The sequence below is a fragment of the Hemitrygon akajei genome, chromosome 20 (genome assembly GCF_048418815.1).
Source record: "Hemitrygon akajei chromosome 20, sHemAka1.3, whole genome shotgun sequence".
Lineage (NCBI taxonomy): Eukaryota > Metazoa > Chordata > Chondrichthyes > Myliobatiformes > Dasyatidae > Hemitrygon > Hemitrygon akajei.
In genome coordinates this window covers 3972513-3998351 of record NC_133143.1, presented here as the reverse complement: position 1 = coordinate 3998351, position 25839 = coordinate 3972513, and the positions used below count along the sequence as shown (strand labels likewise).

At 46.7% G+C, this 25839-nt stretch overlaps 1 protein-coding gene across 1 annotated transcript in view; it reads right to left on the bottom strand.

Moving 5' to 3' along the window:
• Positions 1-25839, bottom strand: part of kif15 (kinesin family member 15) — a 176819-nt gene that overhangs the window by 65594 nt on the left and 85386 nt on the right. Inside the window, exons 18-22 of the mRNA XM_073072971.1 lie at positions 25024-25131; positions 19036-19141; positions 18577-18742; positions 8396-8555; positions 7857-7942 (exon numbers count right to left, since the gene is read on the bottom strand). Of these exons, the coding sequence (XP_072929072.1) occupies positions 7857-7942; positions 8396-8555; positions 18577-18742; positions 19036-19141; positions 25024-25131 (626 nt within the window). The remainder of the gene's footprint in view (positions 1-7856; positions 7943-8395; positions 8556-18576; positions 18743-19035; positions 19142-25023; positions 25132-25839) is intronic.

The window sequence follows — 25839 nt, the reverse complement described above, 5'->3', positions numbered from 1 at the left end:
TTAGACCTTAGCCACCGCACTTAATTTTATTTGCAAAACCCTATGTTGGTGACCCCAATGCCCTAGGATGATTCCAAATGATTAAACACGTTGGTTAACTCAGTCGCTTTGAAACTATCAGAATTTTGAGAGTAAAAAGCTGTCACTTGGGTTGTACAAGCTGAGGCTCAATTTGCTCATTGCCGACGTCACCACTACGTGGTCGTGTCGCTCAGCATTCCATGGCAGTGAGGGTGGCGAATCTGCCTGAACTCGATGAATACCGATCGCTACTGAGTGCGCTAAACAGTTGCTCTGCTTACCTGATCTCAGCGATGCTAGGCCTTTGGAGCTAATGGACCATTTGGGAAATCACCATTCTCAATTTACTCTTCGTGCAGCAAATGCCTGATTAAGTTCGCATTGACCCTGCTAATGCACCCATGAAGGATTATAGGTAGCTTGCTAAAATAGCAGATAGTTTACACAGCTAGGCAACAGTGCATCATTCCTCCTCCTTTCTCTAGCTCAATAAGCCCAGTCAGCACAGCCCCCAACAAGGATGCCCACAGCAGCAAAACAGACCAAGCCAGGCCCATGTTTTTACCACACTCACTTTGGTAGGACCAATAGGAAGCACCAACCTCCTTGCAGCTTCGACAGTTGCCAGCGCATCAGAACATTAGAGGTCTGTGAACACAGTGGGTTCCAGCTTCCAGGGTCGACTACTGTTCATTACTGGCACCACTTTGGGGAGACATTTTCAGTATAGATGCTCAAGTGAGTGTGTTGCCAGCATTGCCTGTTGATCAGAAGGCAAAGGGCAACGAAACCTCACTGGAGTGGGTGACATTATACATTGGTCTTCATCCTGGCTAAAGTGGCTCGATCTCTGCTTGGTGAAGATTTTTCATGAGCCCAAGGGTTGTTAGCCAATCTTAAGACCTGCCAGCATGTGGATGTCAAGGACTTGGGTCATTACCCTGCTCCCCCAGTTAGGTCTGTCAAGCACATGTACCACCGCATGCGAGTTTACTTGACTGCTGGGTGAATTCCCAGACCTCACCAACCCCACATTCTCCACGTCAGTCAAAAAACATGGAATCGGGCACCACATTCCCACAGCTGGCCCACCAGTCCACGCCTGCTCACGTAGACCGGACACAGAAAAGGTGGCAACTGTGAAGGCCAAGTTTGCCAGCATGGAAAGACTCGACATTGTACACCGGTCAAATACCCCTGGGACTCACTTCTCCATATGGCCCCTAAGCCCAATTAGCAACACCTTAATGAGGTCATCACCCGATTGTTACCTTGTTCCACACATTAAAGACTTTTCAGCACATTTAGCCAGAGAGTTAATTTTTCCAAAGTCAGTCTAGTTAGGGGCTACCATCCGGTGCCTGTGTGCTCAGAGGACATTCCCAAAATAAGTGTTTGGCCTTTGAGTTTCTGCACACGCTGTCTTGGCTGAAAAATGCAGCACAGACCTTCCAATGGCTGATGGGCTCTGTATTAAAAGAGTTAGATTTTCTTTTCGTTTACCTGGATGATATATCTTGTCACTAGTGTGTCCAAATCTGAACACACATCTCATCTCTGCACATTTTAACCACTTTAGCCAACAGAGGCTGATAATTAACCCTGTTAAATGCCAGCTCAGGTCTTCCTCGGCCATCACGTTTCAGCAGGTGCCACTACTGTGGATTTCTCACTGCCCCACACTACAAAAAGAAACTACGAGTTTTTAGTTATGGTAAATTTCTATCACCCCTTCATTCTGCAAGCTGCTGAACTTATACTCCCCTTATATAGTGTGCTTAAAGGCAATACCAAGTGCTAGAGTGGTCAGCAGACATGATGATACTGAACAAGCTCTTTCTAATGTGACCCTACTGGCCCCTAAAGCACCAATAGCCATTACTACTGAAGCTTCAGGCTGTGCTGTGGATGTACAGAGGTGTGTAGCAGCCACTCACCTTCAGCCAGCAGCACCATCCCCCAGAAAGGAAGTACAGCAGATTTGACCGTGAGCTTCTCAGTTTCTATCTACCATTCTGTGATTTTTGTTTTCTTCTGGAGGTTGCTACTTCACAGCGTTCATTGACCACAAACCCCTCACGCAGGCGAGACCAAAATGACAGTAACACCACCTGGCCCACATATCCAAGTATAACATCTTAAGGGGAAAAATAATGCTGTGGCTGATTGCCTCTCACATAGGGGTTGACTATGCTGCATGGCAGTCAATCAAGTTACTGACCCAGAGATTGAGGCTTACTGAGCAGCAGTCACGGGCCTGCGGTTGACTGATATTAAGTTCAGGGAAGCCGGGGTTTCTCTCCTGAGAGATGTTTCAGCCAGTCGCCCTCGCCCCATCATGACTGCAATCTAGAAACGTACTTTTTTCAGCTTCGTACATAGCCTTTCGCATCGGGGCCAGAAGACCTGACAGAAACTGGTTGCACTAAAGTTTGTTTGGCACAGCCTCAGAAAGGATGTGTGTGATTGGACTGCAGCCTATGTGAAGAGTGAGCAGGAAAAAAAAAATTAAACATCCTGTTCTGGTGCCATTGTCAGCTTTGGAGGTCCCTGAGCAATGGTTTGACCTTGTTGGTCCTCTCCTCCTCCCTTCTGTGGTTCCATGCATCTTCTTAACACGTTGGACCGTACGTACCACCAGGTGGCCGGAGATCATCCCTCTAGCATTGACAACACCGAAGATGTGGCCAGGCGTTCATCAGCACCGAGGTTGCCCATCTGATTTTTCCTCTGTCCACAGTCCTCAGTCCATTGTGGCTGCGATGGCCTAGATCATCAACATTAACTTACATCACACCGCAGTCCGAAAAGCTATGCGAGTGGTTTCACCGCTCCTTAAAGGCTGCTCTAAAGACTTCACTGACCGTTCGTTTCTCATTGTTCTTGCTGGGGCTCAGAACTGTTCCAAAAGAGGACCTGCAGTCATCTGTGGCTGCGTTGGTATTCAGGCAGCCATTACAAGTGCCAGGTGATTTCACTCCTGACGCCATGACTGCCTGGTTGGCCTTCCACTCTGCTCAGTAAATTCAATTCCTATTCACCTATTCCCACCTCCCATCACAGCCGACAGCACTCTTGGGTTCCTGTTGACCTACATTCCACCTTGCTTGTTTTCGTCCACATGGGGAGAAAAGGCTTAGGCTTTTATCATAGATAAGAGGGGTAAACCTGAACATATTTTGGTTGATCGCTTAAAGTAGTACACCAAGATTTGGGGTATTCCACTGCCATGCCCCTAGCGTCAGTCACATCACCATGAGCATGTCAATGCTGCCTGTGGACAAGCCAGAGGCACCCTGTGGCTCCTCCACCCACAGAACACAGCATGGAGCGTGCTTTTGGAGTTCAGTAAGATGTTTTACGGGATTCATTAAACGTAAAATGCCTCAGATCATCTTATTTGCAAAAACTTAGTTTTACTAATTTTATAAATAACCCAGTTAAACTGCTTACTCAAATACCACTTCACTTGCAGAATATTAAATACTAGAAACACACTATACAACTCCCATAATATCTCCTATTTTCACATAAATATTAATGCAGGTGACAATATTTAATTTTCCTTCTCTTCCATTGAACTCCAGCCCACAGACAACGTGTTTTAGAAGGTAGTACTGCTTAACAAAATGATCAGATGCAATTAAGGCATCTGGCTAAAGTGGCTCGATCTCTGCTTGGTGAAGATTTTTCATGAGTCCAAGGGTTGTTAGCCAATCTTAAGACGATGTGTTTTAGAAGAAAGGAAGGTAGTACTGCTTAACAAAATGATCAGATGCAATTAAGGGAAGTACACAAAGAGCAGAATTTCTGAATGATCATCTGTACTTTCAATGGCAATACATTAACATGTTAATTAGTAGAGACACTGCCCATATTCTTGATCATAGCACTGTAAATCTAATAATGTTACTGACATTCTGCTCAGGCAAGAGTTCCCATCAATTTCAAAAGCAACTATAAATACCATCTATAAATTTGCTGACGATACGACCTTTGTTGGTAGAATCTCAGGTGGTGACGAGAGGGCGTGCAGGAGTGAGACATGCCAACTAGTGGAGTGGTGTCACAGAAACAACCTGGTACTCAACATCAGTAAGACGAAATAGTTGATTGTGGACTTCAGGAAGGGTAAGATGAAGGAACACATACCAATTCTCAGAGGGATCAGAAGTGGAGAGAGTGAGCAGCTTCAAGTTCCTGGGTGTCAAGATCTCTGAGGATCTAACCTGGTCCCAACATATTGATGTAGTTATAAAAAAGGCAAGACCATATAACCATATAACAATTACAGCACGGAAACAGGCCATCTCAGCCCTTCTAGTCTGTGCCGAACGCTTACTGTCACCTAGTCCCACTGACCTGCACTCAGCCTATAACCCTCCATTCCTTTCCTGTCCATATACCTATCCAATTTTACTTTAAATGACAATACTGAACCTGCCTCTACCACTTCTACTGGAAGCTCGTTCCACACAGCTATCACTCTCTGAGAAAAGAAGTTTCCCCTCGTGTTACCCTTGAACTTTTGCCCCTTAACTCTCAACTCATGTCCTCTTGCTTGTATCTCCCCTACTCTCAATGGAAAAAGCCTATCCACATCAACTCTATCTATCCCCCTCATAATTTTAAATACCTCTATCAAGTCCCCCCTCAACCTTCTACACTCCAGAGAATAAAGACCTAACCTGTTCAACCTTTCTCCGTAACTTAAGTGCTGAAACCCAGGTAACATTCTAGTAAATCTCCTCTGTACTCTCTCTATTTTATTGACATCTTTCCTATAATTCGGTGACCAGAACTGTACCCTATCCACATGAGATTCCACCTTCAGGGAACTATGCACCATTATTCCTAGATCACTCTGTTCTGCTGTGTTCCTCAATGCCCTACCATTTACCATGTATGTCCTATTTGGATTATTCCTACCAAAATGTAGCAGCTCACACTTGTCAGCATTAAACTCCATCTGCCATCTTTCAGCCCACTCTTCTAACTGGCCTAAATCTCTCTGCAAGCTATGAAAACCTACTTCATTATCCACAACGCCACCTATCTTAGTATCATCTGCATACTTAATCCAATTTACCACCCCATCATCCAGATCATTAATGTATATGACAAACAACAGTGGACCCAGTACAGATCCCTGAGGCACACCACTAGTCACCGGCCTCCAATCTGATAAACAGTTATCCACCACTACTCTCTGGCATCTCCCATCCAGCCACTGTTGAATCCATTTTACTACTTCAATATTAATACCTAATGATTGAACCTTCCTAACTAACCTTCCATGTGGAACCTTGTCAAAGACCTTACTGAAGTCCATATAGACAACATCCACTGCTTTACCCTCGTCAACTTTCCTAGTAACCTCTTCAAAAAATTCAATAAGATTTGTCAAACATGACCTTCCACGCACAAATCCATGTTGACTGCTCCTAATCAGACCCTGACTATCCAGATAATTATATATACCATCTCTAAGAATACTTTCCATTAATTTACCAACCACTGACATCAAACTTACAGGCCGATAATTGCTAGGTTTACTCTGAGAACCCTTTTTAAACAATGGAACCACATGAGCAATACGCCAATCCTCCGGCACCATCCCCGTTTCTAATGACATTTGAAATATTTCTGTCAGAGCCCCTGCTATTTCTACACTAAATTCCCTCAAGGTCCTAGGGAATATCCCGTCAGGACCCGGAGACTTATCAACTTTTACATTCTTTAAAAGCGCCAGTACTTCCTCTTCTTTAATCATAGTTTCCATAACTCCCCTACTTGTTTCCCTTACCTTACACAATTCAATATCCTTCTCCTTAGTGAATACCGAAGAAAAGAAATTGTTCAAAATCTCCCCCGTCTCTTTTGGCTCCACACATAGCTGTCCACTCTGATTCTCCAAGGGACCAATTTTATCCCTCACTATCCTTTTGCTGTTAATATAACTGTAGAAACCCTTTGGATTCATTTACACCTTACTTGCCAAAGCAACCTCGTATCTTCTTTTAGCTTTTCTAATTTCTTTCTTAAGATTCTTTTTACATTCCTCAATCACCTCATTTACTCTAAGCTGCCTATATTAATTGTAGATATCTCTCTCTTTTTCTGAACCAAGTTTCCAATATCCCTTGAAAACCATGGCTCTCTCAAACTTTTAACCTTTCCTTTCAACCTAACAGGAACATAAAGATTCTGTACCCTCAAAATTTCACCTTTAAATGACCTCCATTTCTCTATTACATCCTTCCCAAAAAACAAATTGTCCCAATCCACTCCTTCCAAATCCTTTCGCATCTCCTCAAAGTTAGCCTTTCTCCAATCAAAAATCTCAACCCTGGGCCCATTCCTACCCTTCTCCATAATTATATTGAAACTAATGGTATTGTGATCACTGGACCCGAAGTGCTCTCCAACACTGCCCCTTCTCTAGTTGGTACCTAGCAGCTATACTTCATTAGGAGTTTGAAGAAATTTGGCATGCCAACAAATACACTCAAAAAGTTCTATAGTTGTACTGTGGAGAGCATTCTGACAGGCTGCATCACTGTCTGGTATGGAGGGGCTACTGTACAGGACCAAAAGAAGCTGCAGCAGATTGTAAATCTAGTCAGCTCCATCTTGCATACTAGCCTACAAAGTACCCAGGACATCTCCAGGGACCAATGTCTCAGAAAGGCCATCATTAAGGACCTCCAGCACCCAGGGCATGCCCTTTTCTCACTGTTACCATCAGGGAGGAGGTACAGGAGCCTGAAGGCACACACTCAGCGATTCAGGAACAGCTTCTTCCCCTCCGCCATCAGGGAGGAGGTACAGGAGCCTGAAGGCACACACTCAGCGATTCAGGAACAACTTCTTCCCCTCTGCCATCAGGGAGGAGGTACAGGAGCCTGAAGGCACACACTCAGTGATTCAGGAACAGCTTCTTCCCCTCTGCCATCAGGGAGGAGGTACAGGAGCCTGAAGACACACACTCAGTGATTCAGGAACAACTTCTTCCCCTCTGCCATCAGGGAGGAGGTACAGGAGCCTGAAGGCACACACTCAGCGATTCAGGAACAGCTTCTTCCCCTCTGCCATCAGGGAGGAGGTACAGGAGCCTGAAGGCACACACTCAGCGATTCAGGAACAACTTCTTCCCCTCTGCCATCAGGGAGGAGGTACAGGAGCCTGAAGACACACACTCAGCGATTCAGGAACAGCTTCTTCCCCTCTGCCATCAGGGAGTGGGTACAGGAGCCTGAAGACACACACTCAGCGATTCAGGAACAGCTTCTTCCCCTCTTCCATCAGGGAGGAGGTACAGGAGCCTGAAGGCACACACTCAGCGATTCAGGAACAGCTTCTTCCCCTCTGCCATCAGGGAGGAGGTACAGAAGCCTGAAGGCACACACTCAATGATTCAGGAACAACTTCTTCCCCTCTGCCATCAGGTAGGAGGTACAGGAGCCTGAAGGCACACACTCAGCGATTCAGGAACAGCTTCTTCCCCTCTGCTATCTGATTCCTAAATGGACATTGTAGCTTTGGACACTGCCTCACTTTTAAAAAAATACAGTATTTCTGTTTTAAAAACATCTATTCAATATACATAATTGATTTAGTTGTTTATTGATTGTTATTATTTTTATTTTATTTATTATTTTTAATTTTTTTTCTCTGCCAGATTATGTATCGCATTGAACTGCTGCTGCTAAGTTAACAAATTTCACGTCACATGCCGGTGATAATAAATCTGAATCTGATTCTGATCTTGTCTTCATTTCCTGACTGTAAATCAGTGGGGTTGGAGAAGAAAGGATAGTCAGTCACCCACTTACTTGGAATTGTTTTCAATGTCTTGTTGAAGTTGTGAAGCAAGCTTTTGGTTTTGTTCCTTTCCAGCTTCCAGATCTTCCATCAGAGACTATTTGGAACAGGAGACATTTAAATAAACATCAACAGTTCCTCCCAACCACACCTCCAACCACCAGCACCACCCACAGCTCGACCCATTGTTCCTCCAGCAGATTGTTCTTCGCACCAGATTCAAGCGTCTGCAGACTGATGTCTCCAAGACAAATAAGGTTTAATGTACCATGTCATTAGATTACAGAGTTTCCTGTTCTCCAAATAAATCGTGAGCAGTTACATTTGAAAGAATGCTCCGTTGATTGCCTTCTTTAACTGTAGTGTCAAACAAGCTCAGAAACCTGGTGAAGTCAAGAAAATCGGTGACTTTCTAAATACGATACTTAAATCAAATATTAACATAAAGAAATGCCAGAAAATCAGGTCCAGCAATCTACGTTAAGAGAAACAGTAATACTTCAGGTCAATAATCCCTCAACAGGAAAGGTGCAAGATGTTTTTCACTTACACCAATTTCAGCCCTCATTGTTTCAGCTTCCTCCTTCATTTGTTCCAGATTTTCATGCAGTTGTTCATTCTCATATTCTTTAAATTTCACAGTCTCCAGTAGATTGTCATTAGTATCTTGGAGAGAACGCTTCATCTCCAGGTTTTTTTCATGTTCTAACCTTATATTTAGGAAAAAAGGAGCATCACATTAGAATCCTATTAAAGGGGGAAATAGTAACAATTCCACTGTTAAGCAAGATATCTACACTGCACTTTTAGGCTCTGCTCCAAACAGAGTGCCAATTTTTTTTAAAAAACAGAATTTTCATTAGAGAGCCTCAGAAATGATAAAACTTGGTCCAGTAAATTTTGATCTTAGGGGCATCAGATTGAATAAAGCTAACTAAGGAGATCTGCATCATTTCCACCTCATTTGAAGATTATTTGAAGGAAGAAAAGGCATAGTGTGGGAAATGTCTGATTATAAAAAGACATTGATCTAGCCTAGTTCTGAACAACTTGCCTTCTAGACTAGACATGCATTTTCACTTCACCACACTACCATATTCATCAACATATCCGACTAACCTTCACCACCCTACCACATACATATCAGACCCAACTTCGCCACCCTACTACATGCCTATTCAATTCCACTTCACCACCCTACCACGTACACATCCGACACGCGTATGTAACTCCACTTCACCACCCTACCACGTACACATCCGACGCGCGCATGTAACTCCACTTCACCACCTACCACGTACACATCCGACACGCGTATGTAACTCCACTTCACCACCCTACCACGTACACATCCGACGCGCGCATGTAACTCCACTTCACCACCCTACCACGTACACATCCGACGCGCGCATGCAACTCCACTTCACCACCCTACCACGTACACATCCGACGCGCGCATGCAACTCCACTTCACCACCCTACCACGTACACATCCGACGCGCGCATGCAACTCCACTTCACCACCCTACCACGTACACATCCGACGCGCGCATGCAACTCCACTTCACCACCCTACCACGTACACATCCGACGCGCGCATGCAACTCCACTTCACCACCCTACCACGTACACATCCGACGCGCGCATGCAACTCCAATTCACCACCCTACCACGTACACATCCGACGCGCGCATGCAACTCCAATTCACCACCCTACCACCTACACATCCGACGCGCGCATGCAACTCCACTTCACCACCCTACCACGTACACATCCGACGCGCGCATGCAACTCCACTTCACCACCCTACCACGTACACATCCGACGCGCGCATGCAACTCCACTTCACCACCCTACCACGTACACATCCGACGCGCGCATGCAACTCCACTTCACCACCCTACCACGTACACATCTCCACGTCACCACCCTACCACGTACACATCCGACGCGCGCATGCAACTCCAATTCACCACCCTACCACCTACACATCCGACGCGCGCATGCAACTCCACTTCACCACCCTACCACGTACACATCCGACGCGCGCATGCAACTCCACTTCACCACCCTACCACGTACACATCCGACGCGCGCATGCAACTCCACTTCACCACCCTACCACGTACACATCCGACGCGCGCATGCAACTCCACTTCACCACCCTACCACGTACACATCCGACTCGCGTATGCAACTCCACTTCACCACCCTACCACGTACACATCTCCACTTCACCACCCTACCACGTACACATCCGACGCGCGCATGCAACTCCACTTCACCACCCTACCACGTACACATCCGACGCGCGCATGCAACTCCACTTCACCACCCTACCACGTACACATCCAACGCGCGCATGCAACTCCACTTCACCACCCTACCACGTACACATTCGACGCGCGTATGCAACTCCACTTCACCACCCTACCACGTACACATCCGGCGCGCGTATGCAACTCCACTTCACCACCCTACCACGTACACATCTCCACTTCACCACCCTACCACATACACATCCGACACTCGTATGCAACTTCACTTCACCACCCTACCACGTACACATCCGACGCGCGCATGCAACTCCACTTCACCACCCTACCACGTACACATCCGACGCGCGTATGCAACACCACTTCACCACCCTACCACGTACACATCCGACGCGCGCATGCAACTCCACTTCACCACCCTACCACGTACACATCCGACGCGCGCATGCAACTCCACTTCACCACCCTACCACGTACATATCTCCACTTCACCACCCTACCACGTACACATCCGACGCGCGCATGCAACTCCACTTCACCACCCTACCACGTACACATCCGACGCGCGCATGCAACTCCACTTCACCACCCTACCACGTACACATCCGACAGGCGCATGCAACTCCACTTCACCACCCCACCACGTACACATCCGACGCGCGCATGCAACTCCACTTCACCACCCTACCACGTACACATCCGACGCGCGCATGCAACTCCACTTCACCACCCTACCACGTACACATCCGACGCGCGCATGCAACTCCACTTCACCACCCTACTACGTACACATCCGACGCGCGCATGCAACTCCACTTCACCACCCTACCACGTACACATCCGACGCGCGCATGCAACTCCACTTCACCACCCTACCACGTACACATCCGACGCGCGCATGCAACTCCACTTCACCACCCTACCACGTACACATCCGACGCGCGCATGCAACTCCACTTCACCACCCTACCACGTACACATCCGACGCGCGCATGCAACTCCACTTCACCACCCTACCACGTACACATCCGACGCGCGCATGCAACTCCACTTCACCACCCTACCACGTACACATCTGACGTGCGTATGCAACTCCACATCACCACCCTACCACGTACAAATCTCCACTTCACCACCCGACCACATACACATCCGACACGCATATGCAACTCCACTTCACCACCTACCACGTACACATCCGACACGCGTATGCAACTCCACATCACCACCCTACCACGTACACATCCGACGCGCACATGCAACTCCACTTCACCACACTACCACGTACACATCCGACGCGCGCATGCAACTCCACTTCAACACCCTATCACGTACACATCCGACGCGCGCATGCAACTCCACTTCACCACCCTACCACGTACACATCCGACGCGCGCATGCAACTCCACTTCACCACCCTACCACGTACACATCCGACGCGCGCATGCAACTCCACTTCACCACCCTACCACGTACACATCTCCACTTCACCACCCTACCACGTACACATCCGACGCGCGCATGCAACTCCACTTCACCACCCTACCACGTACACATCCGACTCGCGTATGCAACTCCACTTCACCACCCTACCACGTACACATCCGACGCGCGCATGCAACTCCACTTCACCACCCTACCACGTACACATCTCCACTTCACCACCTTACCACGTACACATCCGACACGCGCATGCAACTCCACTTCACCACCCTACCACGTACACATCCGACGCGCGCATGCAACTCCACTTCACCACCCTACCACGTACACATCCGACTCGCGTATGCAACTCCACTTCACCACCCTACCACGTACACATCTGACGCGCGCATGCAACTCCACTTCACCAGCCTACCACGTACACATCCGACGCGCGCATGCAACTCCACTTCACCACCCTACCACGTACACATCCGACGCGCGCATGCAACTCCACTTCACCACCTACCACGTACACATCCGACGCGCGCATGCAACTCCACTTCACCACCCTACCACGTACACATCCGACTCGCGTATGCAACTCCACTTCACCACCCTACCACGTACACATCCGACGCGCGCATGCAACTCCACTTCACCACCCTACCACGTACACATCCGACGCGCGTATGCAACTCCACTTCACCACCCTACCACGTACACATCTCCACTTCACCACCCTACCACGTACACATCCGACACGCGCATGCAACTCCACTTCACCACCCTACCACGTACACATCCGACGCGCGCATGCAACTCCACTTCACCACCCTACCACGTACACATCTCCACTTCACCACCCTACCACGTACACATCCGACACGCGTATGCAACTCCACTTCACCACCCTACCACGTACACATCCGACACGCGTATGCAACTCCACTTCACCACCCTACCACGTACACATCCGACGCGCGCATGCAACTCCACTTCACCACCTACCACGTACACATCCGACACGCGTATGCAACACAACATCACCACCCTACCACGTACACATCCGACGCGCACATGTAACTCCACTTCACCACCCTACCACGTACACATCCAACGCGCGCATGCAACTCCACTTCACCACCCTACCACGTACACATCTCCACTTCACCACCCTACCACATACACATCCGACGCGCGCATGCAACTCCACTTCACCACCCTACCACGTACACATCTCCACTTCACCACCCTACCACATACACATCCGACACGCGTATGCAACACAACATCACCACCCTACCACGTACACATCCGACGCGCGTATGCAACTCCACTTCACCACCTACCACGTACACATCCGACACGCGTATGCAACTCCACATCACCACCCTACCACGTACACATCCGACGTGCGCATGCAACTCCACTTCACCACCTACCACGTACACATCTCCACTTCACCACCCTACCACGTACACATCCGACGTGCGCATGCAACTCCACTTCACCACCCTACCACGTACACATCCGACACGCGTATGCAACTCCACTTCACCACCCTACCACGTACACATCTCCACTTCACCACCCTACCACGTACACATCCGACACGCGTATGCAACTCCACTTCACCACCCTACCACGTACACATCTCCACTTCACCACCCTACCACGTACACATCCGACACGCGTATGCAACTCCACATCACCACCCTACCACGTACACATCCGACGTGCGCATGCAACTCCACTTCACCACCTACCACGTACACATCTCCACTTCACCACCCTACCACGTACACATCCGACGTGCGCATGCAACTCGACTTCACCACCCTACCACGTACACATCCGACACGCGTATGCAACTCCACTTCACCACCCTACCACGTACACATCTCCACTTCACCACCCTACCACGTACACATCCGACACGCGTATGCAACTCCACTTCACCACCCTACCACGTACACATCTCCACTTCACCACCCTACCACGTACACATCCGACACGCGTATGCAACTCCACTTCACCACCCTACCACGTACACATCTCCACTTCACCACCCTACCACGTACACATCCGACGCGCGCATGCAACTCCACTTCACCACCCTACCACGTACACATCCGACATGCGTATGTAACTCCACTTCACCACCTACCACGTACACATCCGACGCGCGCATGCAACTCCACTTCACCACCCTACCACGTACACATCCGACATGCGTATGCAACTCCACTTCACCACCTACCACGTACACATCCGACACGCGTATGCAACTCCACTTCACCACCCTACCACGTACACATCCGACGCGCGCATGCAACTCCACTTCACCACCCTACTACGTACACATCCGACGCGCGCATGCAACTCCACTTCACCACCCTACCACGTACACATCCGACGCGCGCATGCAACTCCACTTCACCACCCTACCACGTACACATCCGACGCGCGCATGCAACTCCACTTCACCACCCTACCACGTACACATCCGACGCGCGCATGCAACTCCACTTCACCACCCTACCACGTACACATCTGACGTGCGTATGCAACTCCACATCACCACCCTACCACGTACAAATCTCCACTTCACCACCCGACCACATACACATCCGACACGCATATGCAACTCCACTTCACCACCTACCACGTACACATCCGACACGCGTATGCAACTCCACATCACCACCCTACCACGTACACATCCGACGCGCACATGCAACTCCACTTCACCACACTACCACGTACACATCCGACGCGCGCATGCAACTCCACTTCAACACCCTATCACGTACACATCCGACGCGCGCATGCAACTCCACTTCACCACCCTACCACGTACACATCCGACGCGCGCATGCAACTCCACTTCACCACCCTACCACGTACACATCCGACGCGCGCATGCAACTCCACTTCACCACCCTACCACGTACACATCCGACGCGCGCATGCAACTCCACTTCACCACCCTACCACGTACACATCTCCACTTCACCACCCTACCACGTACACATCCGACGCGCGCATGCAACTCCACTTCACCACCCTACCACGTACACATCCGACTCGCGTATGCAACTCCACTTCACCACCCTACCACGTACACATCCGACGCGCGCATGCAACTCCACTTCACCACCCTACCACGTACACATCTCCACTTCACCACCTTACCACGTACACATCCGACACGCGCATGCAACTCCACTTCACCACCCTACCACGTACACATCCGACGCGCGCATGCAACTCCACTTCACCACCCTACCACGTACACATCCGACTCGCGTATGCAACTCCACTTCACCACCCTACCACGTACACATCTGACGCGCGCATGCAACTCCACTTCACCAGCCTACCACGTACACATCCGACGCGCGCATGCAACTCCACTTCACCACCCTACCACGTACACATCCGACGCGCGCATGCAACTCCACTTCACCACCTACCACGTACACATCCGACGCGCGCATGCAACTCCACTTCACCACCCTACCACGTACACATCCGACTCGCGTATGCAACTCCACTTCACCACCCTAACACGTACACATCCGACTCGCGTATGCAACTCCACTTCACCACCCTACCACGTACACATCTCCACTTCACCACCCTACCACGTACACATCCGAAGCGCGCATGCAACTCCACTTCACCACCCTACCACGTACACATCCGACGCGCGTATGCAACTCCACTTCACCACCCTACCACGTACACATCTCCACTTCACCACCCTACCACGTACACATCCGACACGCGCATGCAACTCCACTTCACCACCCTACCACGTACACATCCGACGCGCGCATGCAACTCCACTTCACCACCCTACCACGTACACATCTCCACTTCACCACCCTACCACGTACACATCCGACGCGCGTATGCAACTCCACTTCACCACCCTACCACGTACACATCCGACTCGCGTATGCAACTCCACTTCACCACCCTACCACGTACACATCCGACGCGCGCATGCAACTCCACTTCACCAGCCTACCACGTACACATCCGACGCGCGCATGCAACTCCACTTTACCACCCTACCACGTACACATCTCCACTTCACCACCCTACCACGTACACATCCGACACGCGTATGCAACTCCACTTCACCACCCTACCACGTACACATCCGACACGCGTATGCAACTCCACTTCACCACCCTACCACGTACACATCCGACGCGCGCATGCAACTCCACTTCACCACCTACCACGTACACATCCGACACGCGTATGCAACACAACATCACCACCCTACCACGTACACATCCGACGCGCACATGTAACTCCACTTCACCACCCTACCACGTACACATCCAACGCGCGCATGCAACTCCACTTCACCACCCTACCACGTACACATCTCCACTTCACCACCCTACCACATACACATCCGACGCGCGCATGCAACTCCACTTCACCACCCTACCACGTACACATCTCCACTTCACCACCCTACCACATACACATCCGACACGCGTATGCAACACAACATCACCACCCTACCACGTACACATCCGACGCGCGTATGCAACTCCACTTCACCACCTACCACGTACACATCCGACACGCGTATGCAACTCCACATCACCACCCTACCACGTACACATCCGACGTGCGCATGCAACTCCACTTCACCACCTACCACGTACACATCTCCACTTCACCACCCTACCACGTACACATCCGACGTGCGCATGCAACTCCACTTCACCACCCTACCACGTACACATCCGACACGCGTATGCAACTCCACTTCACCACCCTACCACGTACACATCTCCACTTCACCACCCTACCACGTACACATCCGACACGCGTATGCAACTCCACTTCACCACCCTACCACGTACACATCTCCACTTCACCACCCTACCACGTACACATCCGACACGCGTATGCAACTCCACATCACCACCCTACCACGTACACATCCGACGTGCGCATGCAACTCCACTTCACCACCTACCACGTACACATCTCCACTTCACCACCCTACCACGTACACATCCGACGTGCGCATGCAACTCCACTTCACCACCCTACCACGTACACATCTCCACTTCACCACCCTACCACGTACACATCCGACACGCGTATGCAACTCCACTTCACCACCCTACCACGTACACATCTCCACTTCACCACCCTACCACGTACACATCCGACACGCGTATGCAACTCCACTTCACCACCCTACCACGTACACATCTCCACTTCACCACCCTACCACGTACACATCCGACACGCGTATGCAACTCCACTTCACCACCCTACCACGTACACATCTCCACTTCACCACCCTACCACGTACACATCCGACGCGCGTATGCAACTCCACTTCACCACCCTACCACGTACACATCCGACATGCGTATGTAACTCCACTTCACCACCTACCACGTACACATCCGACGCGCGCATGCAACTCCACTTCACCACCCTACCACGTACACATCCGACATGCGTATGCAACTCCACTTCACCACCTACCACGTACACATCCGACACGCGTATGCAACTCCACTTCACCACCCTACCACGTACACATCTCCACTTCACCACCCTACCACGTACACATCCGACACGCGTATGCAACTCCACTTCACCACCCTACCACGTACACATCCGACACGCGCATGCAACTCCACTTCACCACCCTACCACGTACACATCCGACACGCGTATGCAACTCCACTTCACCACCCTACCACGTACACATCCGACATGCGTATGCAACTCCACTTCACCACCCTACCACGTACACATCCGACATGCGTATGCAACTCCACTTCCCCACCCCACCACGTACGCATCCGACACGCGTATGCAACTCCACTTCACCACCCTACCACGTACACATCCGACACGCGTATGCAACTCCACTTCACCACCCTACCACGTACACATCTCCACTTCACCACCCTACCACGTACACATCCGACACGCGTATGCAACTCCACTTCACCACCCTACCACGTACACATCCGACACGCGTATGCAACTCCACTTCACCACCCTACCACGTACACATCTCCACTTCACCACCCTACCACGTACACATCCGACACGCGTATGCAACTCCACTTCACCACCCTACCACGTACACATCCGACACGCGCATGCAACTCCACTTCACCACCCTACCACGTGCATATCTGACTGCACTTCACCAGCCTATCTCACACACATCTGCAGTCATAACAGCACCAAATTTTCCTAAGAATCCAGTACTACAACCAAGATTTGCTTGAACACTAACAGCAAAGGCAGAATTTAGAGGCTTAGTTGAAAGCTATATCAACTACTACTGCGTACAAATCCAAATAAAGTGGAGCTGAAGGTGGAAGTGAAATCAAGAGCAGAAAGGACTGTCCTCATCTACACACACACATCATCCATACTCAACAGTCAAAACATATGACCTTTGGTTCTCTCCCTTCCTCTATCATCACGGAAAGTGTGATTAACAATCTCAGGAAATCTTCCATTTGCTAGTTCTTATTCAAATAGCACAGAACGTATTCAGAATCAGAGTCAAATCCTAGCGTTTCCTACTAATGTTCCTGCCCAAATACTTTTATAAGGTCTGCAAAAATTCAAGGCGATGTATCATCTTTCAACCTCATTAGGTTGCAAAAATCAAAACTTGCAGATCCTGGGGTTATAATATAAAGCATATTTTAATGTCAAGCTGTTAAAAGGAATGTCTTTCCTCAGAGTCAAGTTTCACAATATACGGGTGTTCACAAAGTAGTAATCTTCATGAATATTTTAGATACTCAAACATTAGAGCTCTGTACTACATCTCTGATCGCTATGAACTATGTTTTAGAAGAGTATAGGAGAAATTGTGAATAACTATTGAAGATGGACCATCACTAAATGTCTACAACTCATTCTCAATTTAACCATTTTTAATCATTTTAACTTTAACCACAAGATTATAATTTTATAAAATACTGACAGGCATGACAGAAATTTCACCTGATTTCATCCAGCTGTAACTGGATTTTCATAAACTGATCTGAAAGTTGAATGTGTTCGGCATCTTGCTTGGCCTTATAAGAACTGTATTCCTCCTTTACTGTCATAAGTTCTTTGTCAGCTGACTGTAGCACAACACGCAAGTCGTGCACTTCACTTTTCAATACTGTCAAAGTAGAAAAGAGCTGGCATCACCAGGACATGATATTCAACAGCAGATGTTTAACTCAGCCTCAGGTTGCAAAATGTCCTTGCAACAAATTAAATAAAGCTTAATTACAAACACTAAAAAGGATTCTAAGTACATGTACAAGGCAATGTTAATAGAGGCATCTTAAAATTTAGCTGAATTGGATGCCGGTGTATTACTTAATAATAATGTGTAACCTGGGCATTCAGAATATTAAAACAGTTGAATCATTATACTATTGTAATAAAGTAAATATAGATTTCACCTACTATTGTTTTGAGTTAGACAGTCTTGCAGCTCACTTTCCAATGATTTAGTCTTTGTAATGAGCTCCTGCTGGGTTTTGTTTCTATCATTTCGTTCAGAGATGAGGAGCTGAAACAAAAGTTTCATAGAAAATAATTAGTATTTGCTTTTTAAATATAATCTTAATTGCAATTATGTACACAGCCATTAAATCTGTGTATTCTAAAATAAATACAAGCAGAGAGAAAACAAAAATTCTACAAATAATAGATGTTACCAAGGTCCTAAAAATAACAAGATGTCAGGTTTGCATACAAATCTAAAGACTAATCCTTATATAGATCCTCCCCAGTTTATGACGCTCAACTTGTACACAGCCTGTGCATTTACGATGAGTGCCTGGGAGACCAGTGGGACGGACTTGCAGTCTGCTGCAGGACTGCAAACCTCACCTGCCACAGGAGAACTCTGTTCATAGCCAGGTTTCCAACTTATGAACTGTTCGTAACGCAGGCAGTTCGCATGGACTGGACCCTGTCATAACCTGGGGGAGGAGCTGTAATTTTAGAAAATGTATCATTAGCAATAACTACAGTTTAAATAATGTTGGATACTGGTATGACATGCAATTTTAATATCCCTCAGCAGCTGCCTAGTCATAGGCCTCTTAGGTTTCCCGAATCAGACACACCATCTGCGTTGTAAGCAGCTTTCCCACTATTCTCTGGTGGGGGTATCCAAAATAAGAGGGCACAGCCTCAAAATTGAGGAGTGACCCTTTAGAACAGGAGGAGGAATTTTTTTAGTCAGAGTGGTGAATTTATGGAATGCTCTGCCAGACTGTGGTGGAGGCAAAATCTGTGGGTATATTTAAAGTGGAAGTTGATAGATTCCTGATTGGTCAGGGCATCAGGGGATATGGAATGGGGTTGAATGGGATCCAGGATAAGCCATGATGAAATGGTCTCAATGGGCTGAGCTGTCTAATTCTGCTCCTGTGTCTTATGGTCTTATTCTTCTAAACTTCAGCGAGTATAGGCCCAGAGCTATCAAATGCTCCTCATTCCTGGAATAATTCTCATGAACCTCCACAGTCAGCACATCCCATCCTAAACACACGACCCAAAACTACTCAGTTCTCCAAATGAGGCTTCAATACCTCAGCATTACTTCCTTTTACATTCTAGTCCTTTTAAAATGAATGCGAACATTACGTGCATCTTCCTTACAGTCCACTCACCCTGCAAGTTAACCTGCAGGATATCCTGCACAAGGTCCCTTTGCACCTCAAATTTTTGAATTTTCTCCATATTAGTAAAACAGTCTATGGTTTATTCCTTCTATCAAATACTTCATTACACTATATTCCATCTGCCACTTCATTGCCCATTCTTCCAATCTGTCCAGATCCTTCAACAGACTCCCCACTTCCTCAACACTACCTGCCCCCCCACCTATCTTATCTGCATTCTTTGACACAAAGCCATCAATTCCGTCATTCAAATCATTGATGTGAAAGAAGTGGTCCCAACACTAGTCACCAGGAGCCAACCAGAAAAAAACCCCTATATTCCCATTCTTAGAACCATAAAACATTACAGCACAGAAACAGGCCTTTTGGCCCTTCTTGGCTGTGCTAAACCATTTTTCTGCCTAGTCCCACTGACCTGCACCTGGCCCATATCCCTCCATACCTGTCCAAGTGTTAAAAGTGAGTCCGTGTTTACCACTTCATCTGGCAGCTCATTCCACACTCCCACCACTGTATGAAGAACCCCCCCCCCCAATGTTCCCTTTAAACTTCTCCCCCTTCACCCATGTCCTCTGTTTTTTTTCTCTCCTAGCCTCAGTGGAAAAAGCCTGCTTGCATTCATTTTATCTATACCCATTATAATGTTATATACCTCTATCAAATCTCCCCTCATTCTTCTATGCTCCGGGGAATAAAGTCCTAACCTATTCAACCTTTTTCTGTAACTCAGTTTCTCAAATCCTGGCAACATCCTTGTAAACCTTCTCTGCACTCTTTCAACCTTATTAATATCCTCCCTGTAACTAGGTGACCAAAACTGAAGTCTTCTGCCAATCAGCCAATCTTCTATCCTTGCTGATATTTTTCCTGTAATACCATGGGCTCTTACCTTGTTAAGCAGCCTCATGCGTGGCACTTCGTCAAAAGCCTTATAAAAATTCAAGTGAACAGCATCCACCAACTCTCATTTGTCTATCCTGCTTGTTAATTCCTCAAAGAATTCCAACACATTTGTCAGGCTAAATTTCCCCTCAAGGAAACCATGCTGATCTTGGCCTATTTTATTGTGTGCCTCCAAGTATACAAAAACCTCATCCTTACTATGGTTTATTGATATTCCCAATTACTCAGCCTCCAGTCGACTGTGGCAATGAATACTATATGCCTACCACCCTGTCTACTGAAAATTCTCCTCCTCTCTGTTCTAAAGGAACACCCTTTTATCTTAAAGCTGTGCTCTCTGATCATTTACTCCCCCACTATAGGAAACATCCCCTACACTTCCAATCCATCTATGATAGACCTTTCAATATTTGATAGGCTTCAATGAGATTCTCCCTCATTCTTCTAAACTCCAACGTGTATAGGCCTAGAGCCATGAAACATTCATATGTTAAACCTTTTCCCTAAATACTGGCACAGCACTAGTGCTTCATGTGTAAAACTGCACATCTTGATGCTCCAAGATGCTCCAGTGCATTTTATAGCATCAATTTGAGACCTGCAGCTTTGGTCAACATTGGACCATAGACAATAAGACAATGAAGTAGAATTAGGCCATTTGGCCCATTGAGTTTGCTCTGCCATTCAATCACGGCTGATCCTTTCTCCCCCCCCTCCTCAACCCCGTTGCCTAGCCTTCTCAGAATCAGAACCGGCATGTGACGTGAAATTTGTTAACTTAGCAGCAGCAGTTCAATGCAATACATAATCTAGCAGAGAGAGAAAATAAAATAATAGATAAAATAAAACATAAATAAACAAGTAAATCAATTATGTATACTGAATAGATTTTTTAAAAATGTGCAAAAACAGAAATACTGTATATTAAAAAAAGTGAGGTTGTGTCCGTAGCTTCAATGTCCATTTAGGAATCGGATGGCAGAGGGGAAGAAGCTGCTCCTAAATTGTAATCTTTGTCCAATCAAGAACCTATCAAGCTCTGCCTTAAATACACCCAACAATCTGGCCTCGTCAGTTGCCTGTAGTAACAAATTCCACAAAATAACCACCCTCCGGCTAAAGAACTTTCTCTGCATCTTTTTTAGATAGACACCCCTCTATCCTGAGGCTGTGCCCTCTTATCCTAGACTCCCCCACCATGGGAAACATCCTTTCCACTTCTATTCTGTCTAGGCCTTTCAACATTTGAAAGGTTTCAATGAGATTTGCACCCCCCCCCCCCCATCCTTCTAAATTCCAGTGAGTACAGGCCCAGAGCTATTAAACGTTCCTCGTATGATAACCCCTTCATTCCTGGAATCATCCTTCTGAACCTCCTCTGAACCCTCTCCAATGCCAGCACATCTTTTTTTAGATTAAGTGCCCAGAACTGTTCACAATACTCAAGGTGGAAACTGACTGGACATCTTCAGCTAATTTGGCAAGGGAAGACATACAGACACAGAAGGCAGGAGTGGGGCAGTTAAAAGCAAGATTACAGAGATAACAGTGTGGAAAGTCAGGAAATATCTGATGTTCCTTTATTACAGGACAAATAGGACAGTGGAGAAAGATAATACACAATTTCAAATAATAGGGCACATTAGCGCAACAGGATCACAGTCAAGGAAGATGCCTTTGTAGTTTTAGTAATATTGCTGCAAGCGTAGACATTCAATTGAAAAGTTTCAGAATATGGAGTCATGAGCATGTTGGTACACAATCACAAAGTCTCTAGCAGAAGTAAGGGGCTGTTGTTTGGGGAAGGAGAAACAATTAGTTTGAGGACAAGGACACAGAAAGTAGCTAGTTGACTGTTCATCCACCCTTGTCTCTATTACTGTATTTAATGAGCTGAAAGCTGATATTTATCCCGTGCCATTTTTCTCCAGTATGCCCATCTCTTGAATCCCTTAACATATAGAAATACAATTTATTTTCATGAATATACTCATTAACTGAGCCTTAGTTTTCTTAGGTAGAGAATTCCAAAGATTCACCACCATCCAGTGCAGGAATTTCTATTCCCTACACCAAATGACTGACCATGGTTCTAGTCACCCAGTCATCCCTGCATCTACCCTATCTGACTATGAATGTTTCAGAGATATCACTTGTCATTCTTCTAAACTCCAGGATATATAGGCCCCAACTGCTTAATATCTCCTTTTATAACATAGACCTCATCCCAAGAATCACTGTTGAAACAGACATTCCTATTGTTTACACAGGTAGGCAGATCAGACCTGTGCTCAATATTCCAGATAAGATCTCACAACAGCCCTACACACATATTATCTCTTGCATTCAAAGCAACACACACAAAATGCTGGAGGAACTCAGCAGGTCAGGCAGCATCTATGTAAGTTGATATTTCAGACTGAAATCCTTCTTCATGATTAAGGAAAGGGATTGATGACAGAATAAAAAGGTGGGGGGAGGGGAAGGAGACTAGCTGGAAGATAAGCCAGGTGAACCACTCGTCCCATTTCCTCCCTAATTGCTTATTAGACACCCCAAGCCTGCCTGTACACAACCTTTCATTCTCTCACCATCGGAGAATCTTTCCTTCATGGAGGACTTCACATTATACTCCATCCACATGTGCATCCCTTTACACAATTTGTGTAATCTCCCCTTCATTCTCCTTACAGTCCACACTGCAACATATATACTTGAATACATATTTAATACCTTCTTCCAGATCATTGATGTAAACAGCTCAGGCTCCTGCACTTGTTTCTGGAATACTCAACTAGTCACAGTACAAAGAAAGAATGATCCATTTATTCCCAACCTTTTCTATCCATTTATTGATCCTCCATTCACACCAGTTCATCGCTGATTAGGTGCACCACAATTATTTTTTCAAATAATTTAAGCATTTTAGCAAAGCCCTTCAAGCTCAAACAAATATCAATTGGTTTTCCTTGTGTCTTCTACTGGTTTACAACATGAACATTTGTCCAATATGATTTTCCCCTTCATAAATAATATTGAAGCTACCCAATTCTGCTATTTCCCCACAATCCTCCCTCCACCCCAAAGTGCCCTGTTTTGGAGATAGACATTTGCTTCCTTCCAGTCTGTGGTAAATGCTCTAAGAATCCCTGGAATATTGAAAGATGATTTCTAGTAAATCCATCACCAGCAGAAATACCTCCTACAGTTTTCCAGAATGCAGGTAGTTGGTTCCTTTTGTTTTCAGTCATTCTCAGTTCAAAATGTCAACTTTATTCTTTTCCATAGATGCTACCTCACCTGAGCTCCTCCACTAATTTTTAAACCAATGCTGGGAGAGGAGCATCATTAGATTAGGCTGAATATGGTTTACTAGAAACAAGGAAATACAGGAAAAGGAGAGGGAATAATTAGGCACAAGAATTATGGCAAATGCAAAAACAAGTACCAAGTAGTTGGTTGCCTAAATGTGTAATGACCTTGTAAGTGCATCTTCTGAGATATGATGCTTGAAGAAATTGATTTAGAAAGGGGCAAGAGTTAGTGAAGAATACAAGGGCTAGAGATTGCTGCATCAGTGATCAAGACCCTGGCAACTGAGGCAAGGACAAGGAGATAGCAATGAATTGAGGGAGGAGAGCTTAAATATGGAGAGGATGATAAAGGAAAGATAATGAACTCAAATTTCTCTGCTTCATAATCAAAAAGAAATCACATTCGGCATGGTTCCACATAAATGCTAGCATCCAGTTATAGGGACTGAAATTAAGCTTGTTTTAAGAATAGAAAAAAAACAATTAAAGAACACAGAAATAAGAACTCCATATTTTAAGCATGTTTTCAGAAAATTGTCTACCTCGTTCAACTTGGTGGAATGGCTTTCCAGTTTGTCAATATTTTGCTGAAGCTTCACCTTTTTTCTCTCCTCTTCATCCAGCTTGGTCTGGAGGTCAGTCAACTGCTCCTAAAGGCCAAAAGACAGCTTTAACTTCTTGCTTTATATGTACTTCTGAACATAATTCTTAATGAAATTCATAGAAAACATTTTATCTGGATGCATCATGGCTTGATATGGCAACATTTTTTTCTCAAATCTGTAAGAAACTGCAGAGTTGTGGACCCAGTTCAACACATCATGAAAATCAATATCCCCGCAAGGCGCTGACTATGTTTCTCGTTACCTCATTCAAGCAGCCAGCATAATCAAAAAACCCTTCCAAACAAAGGCTTTCTGTCTTCTCTCCCTTTTCGTCAGGCCAAAAACACAAAAACCACTAGGCTCAATTCAGGCTTCTATCTCACTGTTATAGAACTACTGAATGCTTTCAAGTATGAGGAAATGGACTTGAACTCGTAATATACCTCATTATCTTGCACATATCGCAGTGCACACAGACATTCTCTTCTACATTTTGTTATTGTTTTCCCTTGTACTACCTCAATGTAATGAAATGATGCAATGCTTCGTATGGGTAAAGGATAAAGATAAACATTAGCTTTATTTATCACACGCACATCAAAACATTAAATCAGTGAATACTACGCAAGGCAGTCCACAACTCACCAAATTTTGTCATTTATTAAATAATCTTAGTCATATTCTTCTAATGATTTTTTTCTTCCCAATCCGGTTCTCTGTGAAAAAGCTTTAATGAAAAAAAACTTGCCTCAT